General features: G+C 34.2%; 1 protein-coding gene across 1 annotated transcript; it reads left to right on the top strand.

The window, feature by feature from the left end:
• The first annotated feature begins 10,543 nt into the window (after window positions 1–10,543).
• LOC21398802 (probable protein S-acyltransferase 22) lies at window positions 10,544–15,086 on the top strand. Its single transcript, XM_010110428.2, has 9 exons — window positions 10,544–11,117; window positions 11,244–11,357; window positions 12,087–12,494; window positions 12,591–12,659; window positions 12,765–12,836; window positions 13,175–13,303; window positions 13,454–13,534; window positions 13,635–13,823; window positions 13,995–15,086. The coding sequence occupies exons 1-9, from the start codon at window positions 11,076–11,078 to the stop codon at window positions 14,775–14,777; spliced, it is 1,887 nt and encodes a 628-aa protein (XP_010108730.1). The 5' UTR covers window positions 10,544–11,075; the 3' UTR covers window positions 14,778–15,086.
• Window positions 15,087–16,061: the final 975 nt, after the last annotated feature.

Below are 16,061 nucleotides of genomic sequence, written 5' to 3'. Positions count from 1 at the left end.
AAGGACTATCACTTGGTGGGTATTGCTTTTCAAGTGTGTGTGTGTGTGTCTATATATATATATATATATATATATATATATATATATTCCGGCAAAACAACAAGCAAGAGTTGTACCAACATTTTCTCTTTAAATTACCGAGAAAGATGGCCAAGGAGCATTCTTTGGTATATAAAAGGGAAGAAGTAAAAAAGAAAAATGTGTTCTTTGTCTAGTAGGAAAAGAATGTATTTGATTCTAAGCAATATGGTTCCAAATTATTATTATTATTTTTTTAAAGATTTATTTCAATCTTTGTTTAACTGAGTCTGTAATCCATAAAAGCCATAATCTGAATGAGAAAGTAACATTATTCTGTTTAAAAAGATCAATTAAAAGTTCAAAAAACAATCAAGATTATTTTCACTTTTAGCTTCTCAACATAATCTCAAATCTCACCATATACCATCTTGTTTATAGCTTCATTGGGTTATGTTTTACAAGGAAAATCAGCAATATGGTTATGTTTACTGCCACCTTCATAGCATTCTGGTCAGAATATTCCAAACCTCCAATCTATACTCACGTAAGAGTTGTAAAGAAAGGTTGCGGTAAAAATTAAAGAAAACGACACCATTTTTTTACATACAACAAGAAATTTATAAAACGACAATACTATTCAAACTTGCTTAATCATAATATCGTCAAGATTTCAGAAAACGACCACATATCCTACAAACACCAACAGGTATCCCGCTTAAAACGACAAAATATCATAAAAGTTTACTTTCAAGCGACAATATTTTAGGATAACAAAAACATTAAAGACGACACAGTCTCGAAAAACTCAAGGGGATGATATCACCTAAGTATTTAGAATAGTACAAATAATAAACCTACACAAAACTATAGTAAATAATGTACTTTCTTCGAGCATTAAGATATCAATGACTATAAGGTGATTAAGAAATCTACCAAACTGTAAAACGAAAGAAAAACTTTGTAGTATAGGCCATAATGGCCATGTTTAGAATTGATGCCGTTTTTATTTTTCACGTTTTTTGAGAAAGAAAAACTGAAAAAACGGCGTTTGGCGCAATAAAAACAAAAAATGAAAATGATTTTTTGGTTTAGTGTAAAATGAGAGAAAAATAAAAAATGACTTTTAGTCGTTTTTCATTTTTTATTTTCGTTTTCTTCCCTCGAGAGCAGAGAGAGACACATTAATGGGTTTTTTTTTTACTGAAAACAATCTTTTGATAAAATTACTAAATGTATTTTTAAAAATAATTTTTGTCTGAAATTAAAAATGTTTTCATTTTTATTTTCATACAAAAATAAAATTATTTTAGAACGAGTTCATTTGTGATCATCAACCGCAAAAGGGGAGGGGGGGAATTAAGAGTCCTACTTTCAACCAACCAACAATCCGAGGCCTACAAGTATTGGACTCTGTCCAAAATGGTTCTTAGCCCAATAATGAACTCAGGCTAAGGCATCAGGAGTGAATTAGAGAAAGGGAATTGGCAATTGCATATACAACTTTTATGAAAAAATGAAGCTTAATTTTCAGATAAAGGAAGCATAATTGAATATTTTGGCTTTCAACCTAATTTACGTCTAAAATTCAAGTTCCACGATCAATTTACCATAAAATAAAAGATGTATACTGTTATGTTAAAAAATATGAGAATTATATGGTAGGGTAGAAATAAATAAATAAATAAAAATCTGGAAGGCTACTTTTAACTATAAGATCTGTCTTATATTTTGTTAAATTTTTATATTTTTTTCATTTCGATATGATTTTAGCTAGACCTAATATTTTGTAACTTTTACCATTAACAGGACGTACTCAAATCTACTGTTCAATTTGGTGTTTTAATTGATGCCTAACCAATCAAATTATGCCACATCATGTAAAATTTAGATTGCTTTTTAATTAACTCTTTTGTGCTTATCATGAGATATTGTGGTATGATTTAATTGGTTAGACACCAATTAAAACACTAAAAATTAGACAGCAAATTTAAATACTTAATAGGACTACCATAGAAAACACCTAAAAATGTAAATTAATCTAATGGTAGATTGTTAATTGGAGTTTACTATCTTTATCAATACTAGATATTAACTCACATCAAAATAAAATAAGAATTTTCCACGTAAACTTCTTGTATTGATGGCAAATCAAACAATAAAATCAAATAAAGTGGGACGAATAGAGATTAGCAAAGGCATTTATAAAGGAGATTTTGATTCTCATGCATATTCTATTATATTTTTATTTCTATCTCCATTCATTAAAAAGAGACAATATAGAAAGAGAAACGAATAAAATGGATTTCATCAGATACACACAAAGAAATTGTTGATTATTATTTTACATATAAAAACGAGAAACGTATAGAGATGTGGGCCCCTCCCAAATAGAGACTTGGATATGATTAAATGCATCACATGTTTGTCTAAAGTTACATAATGAAAGACACCCACCCACACACCCTTTTAATTTCCCATCATGTAAAGTCCCAAGCATGACCCTCCCAAAGCTTTTAATTTCTGCTGTTTGTCCCATCTGCTTATGAGAGTGACACCAATATAATAGAGACAGATTTTCTACCATCTGATGTTTGCTCAACGAAATTTTGGCTTTCTATTTGCTAGAAAAGGTTTTGGTTGCTGACAGGCTATTACAGCTAAAATTATAAAAACTTCTAACTTAGAAAAAAAAAAAAAAAAAAAAAGAATTGCATCGTTGCACTCTAAACTATTTAATTTTTGCGTAATTTTTTAACAGTCAATTAGATAATATTCATTATCTATTAGACCTCAATTGTAACTGATTTTAAAATTTAAGGTGGAGTTTGTCAAAATTAAAAGTGGGGGGTGCATTATGCCAAAAAACGAATAGTTTAGTGTGCAATGGTACAATTTACTTTCTAAAAAGATAAAACTCCCTGCATTCTTTTCGTTGTTAGAAAGTAAAAGCTCTCTAGCTATTTCTTACTACTGAAGAAAAATAAGAGAACGAAAACAAGAATTAAAAAATATACAAAAGACGCGCCTACAAAAATTAAAATTGAGACGTTTGGTTCATGGATTAAAATCATGAGATTAAAATCATTTTTAATTTACGTGTATTTTTTTGTGAGAAAACACTGTAACGAACCATGAACCATGATTCGAATTGGGGCACGAATCCCCCAACCAAACAACCCCCACTCTCTTATAAGTTATGTCAGCAAAATATCACTATACAACCGTAATTTACTCTCAAAATATCTCTCTGGATCTCGTTTATTTCTCCACATAACCCTAAAAATCATATATACATCACGAGAATTTGGACTGTCAAAAAACATATCTAGAATACCTAAATCGTGAAAGTCAAACCACACAACTGAACATTGAGATACAATCGAGTTACATGGATCCAAGTTCAATACTGAGGAGATTATATACTACTTCTACTACAACAACAACAACAATAATAATAATAATAATAATAATAATAATAATATAAATTGTGAAAGAGTACAAATTGATGTTTGCTAAGACGAGTCATTGTGACGTATATATACAACTACACGACTTCTTATATATGTACCACATATTATTAATGTTTGTCCTTAAATATATATTTGTTGTGGTAAACATAAATGAAATATAGAAGCTAAAAAAGCATAAATGAAATACTATAGTATGTATAGATTTGGCTACACAGAGATCTCGTGAGTATGAGCTCTAATGTGCGTAAGTCCAAGACCTCCACCCGACAAAAGCCAAAACCATGCATGCATGCCGGCCGCACACCAAACTTTGACCAATCAAGTCCTTCTATTTTCTCCATTTTATGCTCTTGTATTATTGTCGTTTGCACCGCAATGCCATGAATTTGCCCAAGTTTGCTGTTTAATTGCTGTGCTTTGTTGTCAAATTACTCAAAAAAGAAAGAAGGAAAGAAAATTAAAGGAATAGGTTGGGCAAAGGCAAATCCCCGTCAAAATGAAGCTTGCCAATCGCGCTACATATTGCTCATTTTCTAGCCTAAAACGTAAACTAAGGTGACGTTTGTTTCAAGAGTTCTGCTTGGTTTAAGATCATGGTTATTGATTCTACTACAATATTTTTTTCTCATAAAAAATTTAAATTTTAAAAATTAAAATCATAAATCATGATTTTAAACCCATAAACTAAACGTCACTTAAGAATTCTTAGAAGATATTGCTGCTCTTGAAAACTATCCCACTTGTTTATATTCGTGTAATACGGTTTTTTTTTTTTAAATAAAAAAAACCTTATTAATAGCGTGCAAGTATAGACGATTAGATTTTTATCAATTTCCGTTAATTAATGACGTGTGTATATACATACATACACACACATCTAATATGACGTTTGATGTAATTTAATTGTACTCAGATATATTATTTTCACACCCTGCTATAAAATTATAATGAATAAATTTGTTGACACATGTTTTAGATTTTACGTCTCCCTTTTTTGGACCAGCTGATGTTGATCTGGCCAATCACGAGATAGTTAGAGAAAGGTAAAAATCTCGCCCCAAATTTCATGAAAAGAAAAGAATAAACTTTGTAATTCTTTTTCATCATCTCTCCTAGATTGTCCTAAATATTTCAATTTTTACGTTAATTGAAAAGCATTGGTTAAAAAAGGGGACGAAATGAGTTTCTGCTCTCTCTCTTTTTTTTCTTTTTTTTTGGTGATTAAAATCTTTTTCATTTCTTCTTTACTCTCTCATGAAGCAACTTATTTTGATTATGATCGTGTTGATCTTTATTGACTCTTTTGGATAAAGGCATCTCTTCTAAGTCCTGGTTTACCAATTCTGGGTCCACTTCACACCTTTTATACTTCTTACGTTCCACTTCCGTGTAAGTTAAAAAAATAAAATAAAGGAAAATAAAGTATTTACAGTGAAGACCACTCGAATGTACAAAGCAAAGCATGATGTGATGCTTTTGTCTTGTGCCGTATTCGGATCATATACTTATTGATGAAACACAATGTTGCTAGCAAATTTGCAATATTTAGCTTTTCCAACTTATTATTTCCTTTTAAACTTAAAACGGGACATAATTTATTTGATGATTGAAATTGAACCAAAAAAAAAAAAAAAAAAAAACATGTAAATTTGACTCTTTCATCGGTTTATTCTCTTATGGCTTTTTTTCCCCCCCACACTTATAATTACTAGGAGACGTATGTAGTCCAAAGTGTGAGAAGCTAATAGGTCACGAGGCACCATCACATGTTCTCAATAACAACAACTAAAAAAGCCAATGAAACGAGGCTGGTCACTAGTAGTCACGGGTCCAAATTTTTCGCATAAATGTTTGACGTGCAAAGTTTTACAATAAAAAAAAAAAATCTTATGTTATCCTTTTTCATGTAAAAATACTTCTTTTATGCATTTTATATGCTCAATGGTTATCTAGTTGTCTCCTTTTCTACAACGTAGTGATTAAATAAATGGCATCTATACATTAATGTTGGTTTTATTTTAAAACAATTGTCATTGTTTTTTGTATGAATAACAATTTTTTTAAGGCTAAAGAATACTTTAGAACAAAAAGAAAAGAAGGTCAAACACAAAATATTCATTTGGTCTAATCCCTCAATTATGGGGCTTAACAACCCCGCCCTTCTTATATTCATTTGGTTTGTTTTCTTCTTGATGTTCCCATATTCAAACCCTTCACATTCTCTTCCTAGTTCTTATCTTTCTACCTAAAAATATTAAAATAACAACAATTAATAATGTAAAGGTTTCTGTTTATAAAGTATAAAATTGGAAGACGCCAATATTTCTCAAGTCTAAAATCACACAAGAGGGTGAAATTTTGGTTGAATTATGACTTTCCACTAATAAACCAACTAAAATAATAAGAGCAAGAGTGCTCCTTTTTTCCTCATCTAGATCTCCAACCCACAGTTGACCAAAAATGTCAAAAAAGTTGCATCATTTTTGGGCTTCTTTAACATTTCCCAGAACCAAAAACAACTCAGCTGCAAAAGAAATCAGTCCTTACACGTATAGGGAAAAATGTTAAATAGTGATATATAAACGTGCGGACAGGAGAAAATGCACAACACCAAATGGGATTTGTTTTTGAGAATTCCAATCCCCCAACCAAAAAAAAAAAAAGAAAAAAAAAGTTTTATTTATATAGTATGAGTATCCAGGGTCGGACGAATCTTTCTGGTCAACTAATTGAGAAATGGTGGGCCTTGAAAATGTGTGGAATTGAGATGGAGAGAGATCTAAAGTATTTAATGCAGCACTAAATTAAAAACAAAAACCAACTAAAAAAAAAAGGGAGATTCTTTGGTATTCATAAGAAAGATTTTTTTAACTGTTAAATATGTATATTTATTTTTTATTTTTACGTTATTTTATATAAATTTAACGGATAAAAAATTTGATCTATCGATATATTGGCGTATCAGAAAAGATCCAAAAAAAATTCATTTTTTCAAATTTTTTACTGGTTTTTAAATTTGTGTTTCTGTGATGGGTGATGGTAAGTCTGTTTTAGTGGTCCTAAAACATTGGTTGGTGTTTCTTGAGTGAAATATTTTACAGTGACATTTTTATTATTATTATTATTTTGGTTTTCATCAAGTCCGAAACCTGACAAGAAAATGCCAAATGCAATTTCACAAGCTTTCAAAGAACTAGTTAGTCCTACCTACATGCACTGCAGACGTCCATGCTATCCTTTTGCCCTTTTCCTCTTGTTATGTCACTCTCATTGCATGTGCAAATTGTTAAATACAAAAATCCATTTTCTATAAAAACAAATATTAAATTCCATGAAAATAATTATTAAAAATAAAAACCACAAACTGTGATAAATATATAAAATTCTTCAGCATATTTGACTTGGATTTTCTACCTTACCCCTCTAGTTTTCTCACCTAGTCTCCTTTCTTGATAGAAACTGTATCCAATTAATTGATGTTTTGTCTAATGCAGAAGTGTTGCTAGATACAAATACTATCTCCATCTCTATTGTGGTTAATAAGAAGTGCATGTAGAATAGCCTTTTTGACTTCAAGTTTTTCTTATTTGTAATTTTGTGAAGCTAATGATACATTATATAGTGGATATAGTTACTAAGTCACATCCTAAAGATATATATATATATATATAAATAAATATTGTTTGTGTTTGTAGACCTGTGGAACATGACACCTTTCAAGTAAGGCAATTGAAAATTTCGGCAACTTATTTTTTGTTCTCTTATTATTATTATTATTATTATTATTTTGAGAAAAGGGAATTGCATTCCAAATAAGAGAATTACAAACACTAATTCAGGCGCGAAATACCTCAACGCAATTAGCGACTCAATCCCACCCATAGACCGGAACTACCGGTAAATTCGATTGAAATGCTCAAAAGGATAATATGTGTACCGAGTTCTGACAAGCAGAAACTAAAGAGGCACACAACAATTCGAGGAAACATATAGTTCTTTCAAACACACCACTAAAGTTGGCGGGTAACTTCAATCAAACGGGATCAAGATACCAAAGACACCAATACCTACTACAACACCGCAAAGGAAACATACTTGCAGTTTAGACAAAAAACCTACAATAGAAGGTGGAGAGACCACCTCTGTTATTACAACGAAAAACTAACAAAACAACCAACACACGCTAAAACTAATCAGTAGAAACATCAACGCTCTTATTTGTCTAACACAAGAACAGGGAAAAGGCCAGGCGACATCGACTGGATATCCGATTACAAGCCAACAGCTGCCAAAGGTGAAAGAGGGGACTGCAACATAGCAAGCGAGCCCGAACAGGGCCGAGCCTCTAGAGCGGGGAGACCACACACCGTCTCCAGCAACCGTCGGAAAGTGAACGCGCCCCACCACAAAGAGAACCATGACTACATCGCTCCAATCACCAACTTCGACCACCATACCACGTATGGGTTCCCTCCAAAGGAGCACCAAGATGAGGGGAACAAACCCCCTTGGGCATAGATGCGTCAACAACTGGACTATCCCAGAAGACTGCAAACACACGCTAGAGAGCACCCCTCAAACACCCACGACTCCTCCACTTCTGGCCCCGTTGAAATCTCACTGGAGACAACGAATCTGCGACACCCAAGGACCCACCCATGGGGCCGGGAGTCCGGTGCCTAGCCCAAGGGCGGCGCTAGACTCCGGCCCGTTGAAAACTGTTGCGACAGCACAAGGAAAGCGAGAGAAGAAGAGAAAGAGAGAAACCCTAATAGTGTGTTTGGTAGGGTGGAAAAGAGAGAGGAAAGAAAATAGATGAAGTATTTTAGAGAGGAAAATTAAATTTAAGGTTGTTTGGTAGAGATGAAATGAGAAAGGAAGGAAAATGAAAATCCATGAGACCTATTAATTTTTAATCCTTCTAACTTTGAGAAGAAAATATGAGGAAAAAAGTTAGACAAACAAATGAAGTGTAAAATAATAATTTTAACCTTCATCATTCATTATATTTTTATTTGTATTGAGGTATTATTATAAAATGCCTTAAATTTAATATTTTCTTTTCATTTTTCTTTCTTTTCTACTAAATAATATAAGAAAAAATCATTTTACTTATTTTACCTATATATTTCACCTCTCAATTCTTACTCTTTTGTCTTTTCTATCAATTCTACTAAACATGGCATAATAGCGCCAGTATTTGTCCTCTTCTTGTTGGGATGTAGTAAATGCACTTGTTTCTCTACCATGCTCCTGAAGATATAAATTTTGAATTATTCAAAATTTCAAATTGGATTCTCATTTTAATTTTAATAACTTTAAAAAAAGGGTTGAAAGTGAAATCAGTTGAAATTGGGACAGAGAAACAGAACCAGAGTCCAAATACGTTGTGACAAGAAGGCTGATTACTTTTTTCGTTTTCAATGCAAGTGTTTGAACAGTTTCGGTAATTGGGATGAGTCTTTACATTTTAACTTGTGACGTTTTAATTGATTAGCAAAAAAAAAAAAAAAAAAACTTGTGACGTTTTAATTAAATTGAAACAGAAAATCACCATAGCTTACAATTTTACTTTCATGGGAAACAAATCAAAGTAATGAGTAGCAAAAGTGAGAATGAAGCATTCATCAACAAGAGGAGACATATATTTCTATATAAAAAAGGAAAAATATTGTTAATAAAGACTTTATGGAAAATTCCGTGAAAATATCATTATACAGTCCTTAATTGCAGATCAAAACTAAAACATGTTTTTTTTTTTTTTTTTTTTAAAGATTTCAAGCTGGTTAATATTATTAAATGCTAATGCAAATGGTCAATTACAACACAGGAGATTCACTCAGGTACCTCTTCCAGTTAAAACTGGTCACAATTGAGAGTCAAAGCAAAAACGAGTAAGTGCACGGGCAATTTTATATGGTAAGACAAAAATTTTGGAGTTTTATATACAATTTTATGATTAATCAACTTAACGAAACCTAAAAAGATTAATCAACTTAACAAGATAGCTAAAATAGGCGTAGCTAGATTCTTAACACAAGTCTCAAGAACTAGGCAGGCCCCAATTTCGTCTTCTCCTAGGCATCAACTACCCACCATAACTAAAAGGAAGCAACAGCATTTATTGCAAACAGGTATTTGTCCAAAACATTAGAGAATTTAATTTTTTGTTGTTGTTGTTTTTTTCATCAACTAAAAAACCAAAGTGAAGCTCATCAGGAAATGAAAGAAACAGGAGCTCGGAAGGAGAAACGGCACTAGAGGTGAGGGGTCACAAACACAATCTCCTTCCAAATTGTTCTTATTAACTGTGTAGGGCCCCGTTTGTTTCTGAATTCTTCGTGAGTTTAAACTCATAATTTTAATTCTGTTACAGTATTTTTTATTATAAAAAATTTAAATTTTAAAATTTAAAATAAAAATTATTAATTTAAACACATAAATAAATGAGCCCGTAGTTTTATTCCTCCCAACAAAAGAAGTTAAAATATTCAATTGGACAAGAGCACAAACCACTATCTTGGGCTTTAGTTTAACTCATTTTCTGTTTGTTTCCCTTTTGGACAAAGTCAGTGAACAAGCAGAGAGAGAGAGAATGAGACTGTATTTCTAGTTTGAGAGAGAAAAAAATAGAGGGTGAAAAAACTTGAGTGATGTTTGATATTCTATAACGTAAATCTATAATTTTAGTTTGTTTACAGTATTTTTTTAATAAAAAATTTAAATTTTAAAAGTCAGTATCAGGGAAAAAAAAAAGTTTTTTTTTTTTTTAATTTGTCTAATAGGATCACTTTTAATATAAAAAATAAATAATTTTGAATATAAATTTAACAATTAAAAATAACGAATAATTGATCTGATCTCGTCAGATAATTTTATTTATCTTCCTTTTTTGTGATTGAAGAGCAACTTACAAAAAAGAGAAGCAAACAACTGTCTGTTGGCACTGGACTGTGTGACACATGATTTGCCCTGCGGGAAAAGGTAAAGCTAGAAGCAAGGGAAAAAAAAGAAAAGTAAAAGGTGACTTGGGAGGTGGTAATTATAGGTATGGAAGGGAAAGCAAAGCAATGCCAGGCCCCGTTCTCTCTCTCTCCAAGTAAAAAACTTTACAACAAACAAAGGAGAAACAATTAAATAAAGCCTGTTTTCTTCTCACCTTCCTTGACCTGGGGCTTGGGCTCTCTCTCTCTCCTTCTCTCTCTCTATGATTGAGTAAACCAGACAAAGCTTTCCTTACTGTCCATTCCTTCATCTTCATCACCATCTACCTTTGAGAGCTTCTCTCTCTCTCTCTCTCTCTCTCTCTCTCTCTCTCTCTCTCTTACCATTTCTTTCCTTTGGTTAGACACCTCCTTGGAGGATGTCCCTGCAACTTTATTATTATTTTCCTCTTGGTTGTTGGTTTCACTTCCACAGTGAATCAGCCATTTTCAGTTTTCCCGGAAAATGAGGGAAAAGAGATAGACACCCACTGAAAACATCATCATTTTTGTTTGCCCATTAAGGCCTTTATGTTATTTTTTCTCTCTAGCTAGTCTCTCTCTCTCTCTCTCTCTCTCTCTGCAGCATTGAACAAGAACAATGAGGAAACATGGTTGGCAGCTACCTTATCACCCTCTCCAGGTTTGTTTTCACAAGATTTTTCCCACCCAAAGTTTCTTTCTTTCTCCATTTTTCCATCTCAATTTGAGTTAAAAGATTGTTCCTTTTTTTTTTTTTTTTTTTTTGCTTTTGGGGTTTTGCCCAAAGGTGGTGGCTGTGGCAGTATTTCTAGCGTTGGGTTTTGCTTTCTATGTGTTCTTTGCTCCTTTTGTTGGGAAGAAGATGTTTCAGTACATTGCCATGGGATTGTACACTCCTCTTGTAAGCCCATTTATCCTTTTTCCTCTTTCTTATGTAGTTTTTTTTTTTCTTTGGTTGGTTGATGATTTGAGATCTGTGATTTTCTCTGCATTTGCGTTTATGTTCATTGTGTTTCTTGTGTTCTGTGCAAACTGAATTTCTCTCCCCTTTTCTGGGTATTTATGGTGACTTCGTCTACAGATCCACTTTAGTAAGTCATTGAGCTTCTCACTCTAGCTGAGGAGGGCATTCCTGTCTTGTGTAAATTTTTAAGGGATCCTGATTTCAAACAACATGAATGAATGTACGCTTTGCTTGGGCTTAAAGATCAAAACCTTATCACTTTTTTGGATAGCAAAAGTGTTTTGAGTGAGTTTCTTTCAAATTTTGGTAAATTCAATTACTTTTATCTATGACTTGACCATTTTAGAATTGGTTACCTAAGTTAGAAGAGTAACAATATAAGAAACTACAAGCTAATGCACTAAGTTAGAATTTTTTCTTTCTTAAGTACTTTGAAGAAAGAACGTATAATCCAATTTGTTTGTGATTGGACTCAAGTAAAGGACTTGAACAATCATGCTTTTTTATGGGTCCTAGACACGATTTAATCTCACACAATTGCAATGGTCTGGTACCATTTTGGTTAGCAAATATGTAAAGCTTGAACTTCTCTTGTCCGCCGTGTTTAACTTTAGCTTGGATTAGAGTTAGACAATTAAGGTTTGGTAAACTCTCTGTTATTTTCAGATTACATGTGTCTTCAGCCTATATATTTGGTGTGCGGCAGCAGATCCTGCGGATCCAGGAGTTTTCAAGTCGAAAAAGTATCTTAAGATTGTGGACAGCGGAAAGCATTCTGGACAAAAGGGATCTAAACTCGGTGGTGAATCAACTTCATCACTACATGATACCACTAGTTTAAAATGTGGAGAAAAACCTTTGGATGAAGATTCATTCGGCAAAGATCCAAATTCCAAAGTCGCAGCTACTGATACCGAGAAGAAAAATACGTCACAAGACCGTTCATCTTGGTTTCTGTTGGCTTGTTGCTCTCCGTGTGCTTATATCTGCAGTTGCTCGGGTTCGGGTTCGGAATCCTCTACTCAACAAATGAGTGAAGAAGGCATGTTCTATTGCAGTTTGTGTGAAGTCGAGGTGTGTAGTAGAAGCACATAAATCAATAAATATTTTCAGTCTTTTGACTCGATTGTCGAATGGTTATATCTTGAGTTGTTTTTTATTCCAATGCAGGTCTTCAAGTATAGTAAACATTGTAGAGTTTGTGATAAATGTGTTGACCGCTTTGATCATCATTGCAGGGTATAAGAATCTATCCCCATTCTGTCTGTTGAAATTTCATTTTCCTTTGGTAATTCTTCCTAATTGAAATTCATCTCTTTTTTTTTCTTTTTTTTTTTTTTTCAGTGGCTTAACAACTGTATAGGGAAAAGGAACTACAGACAATTTTTCACCCTCATGGTTACTGCTCTCCTATTGGTAAGCATTAGCCTCCATCCTTATCCTAGCTTACAACAAATCTCGGGGTGAACCTAAAATTGTTGACCTATTGTTTCCTTTAAACCTCACCTTCTATATTAGCCTTGGCTTTGATCTAATCCCCAACTTCTAAATGATACCTTCCATTTCGACCGAATATTGAACTATGCCTAATCTTGAATGGTTACTATACTCCCTAATTGCCTCAATGAGTCCCACAAGGAATCAGCCACAGCCGAAGATCTCAGAGTAAGCATTTTCTTTTCAAATCATTTTCATTTTAATTGATTATTGACAGGTATATACATGGTTTGTGCACCTTGGGGTTGAGATTGCAGCTTATTCTACAATGGACTACTGGACTCCTTGTGATCATCTCCTGTTTTCTTGAGAGGAAACGATTCTCTACGGAAATCTCCACTAAGTTGGGAAGCAGTTTCTCTATGGTGCCATTTGTTCTTGTCGTGGTAAGTGCTATTTGACATGTCTTTACTTTTCTAGTGTTACACTTTCTCTGTCTCAAGACTCTCAACAGTGAGAATCTAAGTTAATTCATATTATTTATTTTTTCCACAGCTTCTATTATCAAGCTAATCAAGTTTAAATGGAATTGACAGGCACTGTGCACTCTTCTGGCAATGATCGCAACCCTACCGCTTGCGCAGCTTTTCTTTTTCCATATCCTTTTGATTAAGAAGGTAAGCGTGACACTTGCTTCCGTTTCTAATGACACGGGTCATTTTCTTTTTCCAACAAGCAATTAAATGAAGTTAAATTGTGGTCTGCTAATGTGAATAGGGAATCAGCACCTATGACTACATCATAGCTTTGAGGGAACAGGAGCAAGACCAACAAGGAGTTGGAGGTCAGCAGAGTCCGCAAATGTCCCCTGCCAGCTCACTTACCGGATTAAGCAGTGCAAGCTCCTTTACTACCTTCCACCGCGGTGCTTGGTGCACCCCACCGCGCTTGTTCCTCGAAGATCAGGTAAGTGTTTTATTTGAAGTGTACAAATTCTGTTGCTGTCAATAAACTGAGTACTGCTAGGAGTGTTGGGGGATTGATTTTAGATTAGCTCTTCTTTTTTCTTTCACTCATTATTTAGACCGTATTGTTTGACTTGGTTATGCTCTGACTTTTTTTTCTTTTTTTCCCCAGTTTGATGTTGTACCACCAGAGACTGGTTCTGTTAGTTCATTAGGAAAAAAGGTGGCGGGAGAGGAAACAATTAAAAAGAAGAATCCTGCAGCAGTGAAGATTAGTCCATGGACTCTTGCAAGACTAAATGCGGAAGAGATTTCAAAGGCTGCAGCAGAGGCAAGGAAAAAGTCCAAAATCTTGCAGCCTGTGGTGCGACGGGACCGACCTTTTGGACTAGAAACTGACAGTAGCTTTGGCAGCAGTGGTCGCCGAATGTTTCCAAGGCCTGACAATAATAGAAAGCGAGGTAATAAGCGGGTGCGGCTCCCAGCTGAATTACCCATGGAGCCACTTAGCACGGTCTCAGCTAAGGCTGTTACCAAAGGCTTCACTGAGACATCGTCATCTAGTTTGGCTCCTCTTCAGCTCGAAGCACGGAGTGCTTTCCAAACAAGCCGTGCCATGTCAAGCTCAACTGGGATTGTTGCTTCCTCTCCGGAGAGCAGTTTGGACTCACCTGACATCCACCCATTTCGAGTGTCCTCATCAGGAGCTGAAGAGGCGAGGCGGCTCGCAGGTATGTCTGCTGCTGGTCTAGCTGCTCATAATGGATTCCCGTTGTCAAGATCAACTAGTGATGGTTACGAAGCGTCTGGAGGAGAAGATAGCGACCGAGTTCCTTCAAGAATTGCACAACGGTCGACAAACTGGACCAATGTTCTCTTCAGCTCCGAACCCGATGAAAGAATCTTCAAACTGAAAGCATCTTCCTCTGGACATGCGGACCACAGAAAGCTATGATGATCAGCTTTGATTCTAATGCAAAATTTAGGTCATTTTGATTTTATCAGGAGGAATTGTTCACACCAATATTCTTTCATTTGTGGTGGGCGGGTTTTTGAGGTCTCGGGGTTTCATGGGTGAAAGTAAGACATGAAAAGGGGCTGTATGGAGTTCTTAGAATTGGCTTTTAATTGAGATGCACATACATTTTGTACTTTGCTTGAGCTCGAGCTCCATTCCAGCCTCTGATGGGGTTTCACAGAATGACCAGACCCCACTCAATGTTGAGTTTGCTGCAAGTAATGCTAAAAAATCTTCATTTCTGTTCTGACTGCTTGTAAAAACTGAGTTTCCTTGAGAAGCTTCTAGTGATTTCTTTACTAGGATCCATAATATTTGCAATGGTTTTCCAACTTGATTCCAATTGTTATTGTTTTATACATGGAAAGTTGAAATTAAAATGCAAACATTTTCCTGCTTTCCATGATTGTCTTTTTACAATTTATGGATTTGTCTTTGTCCGTTTGTTATGGTGTTGTCTGTGGCAAGGCTGTTGATATGGTCAGCGAGTGATACGATTAAAGGTAGCTTTCTGTCCTATGCAGAGTGGGACGGATTTTTATTCAACTTATCCACAGGAAAATTATGTTAGTTTTTATTTATTTATTTTTTTGAGTGTTCCCATGGGGGCTGTCTTCTTGATTGTCAGCCAAGAAAAGCTGCAAATTGCAAATGGGGTCTCTGGCGTCTACGTGAAGTACGATCCCTTTTTCTCTCCGTTTTTTAATGTTTAAAAAAAAAAAAATTTTGGAAGAACATATCCTCCTTTTTGTCACTTTGGTCATGATGTGGAATTATAAATAAGTTTTGGGGAATTCCCCAATGTTTGGAGAAAAAAAAAAGACAGTTTAATCGAATATTTAACACCTATAAATTTGAATAATAATAAAAAAGATCCATTCCGACTTTTGGGGTATGTTTAGTAGGAAGGAGTGAGAGATGGAGAGAGAGAGAAGGGTGAAGAGAGAAGGTGAATATCTTGTTTGGTAAGAATGAGAAGAGGAGAGGGAAGAGAGATAAAATGAGAGACTCTTTTTTCACGCATATTATTTTAGATTCTTTAATTGATAGAAATAAGGGTGATAATTCGTGTTAGTGGGTGGTATTTGTGTCAATCTCTTTATTAATCGTATCAAAAAATATTAAGTCATATAAGACTCGTTTATTAAACGTGTCAAAGATGTTAACCCAAACACGATGCATTTATTAATCGTATTAACCGTGTGAACCCGTATAACCTGT

This window comes from Morus notabilis, unplaced genomic scaffold (genome assembly GCF_000414095.1).
Source record: "Morus notabilis unplaced genomic scaffold, ASM41409v2 Scaffold503, whole genome shotgun sequence".
NCBI lineage: Eukaryota > Viridiplantae > Streptophyta > Magnoliopsida > Rosales > Moraceae > Morus > Morus notabilis.
Note: the sequence above shows the minus strand (reverse complement) of the source record. Positions and strands in the feature narration are given on the sequence as shown.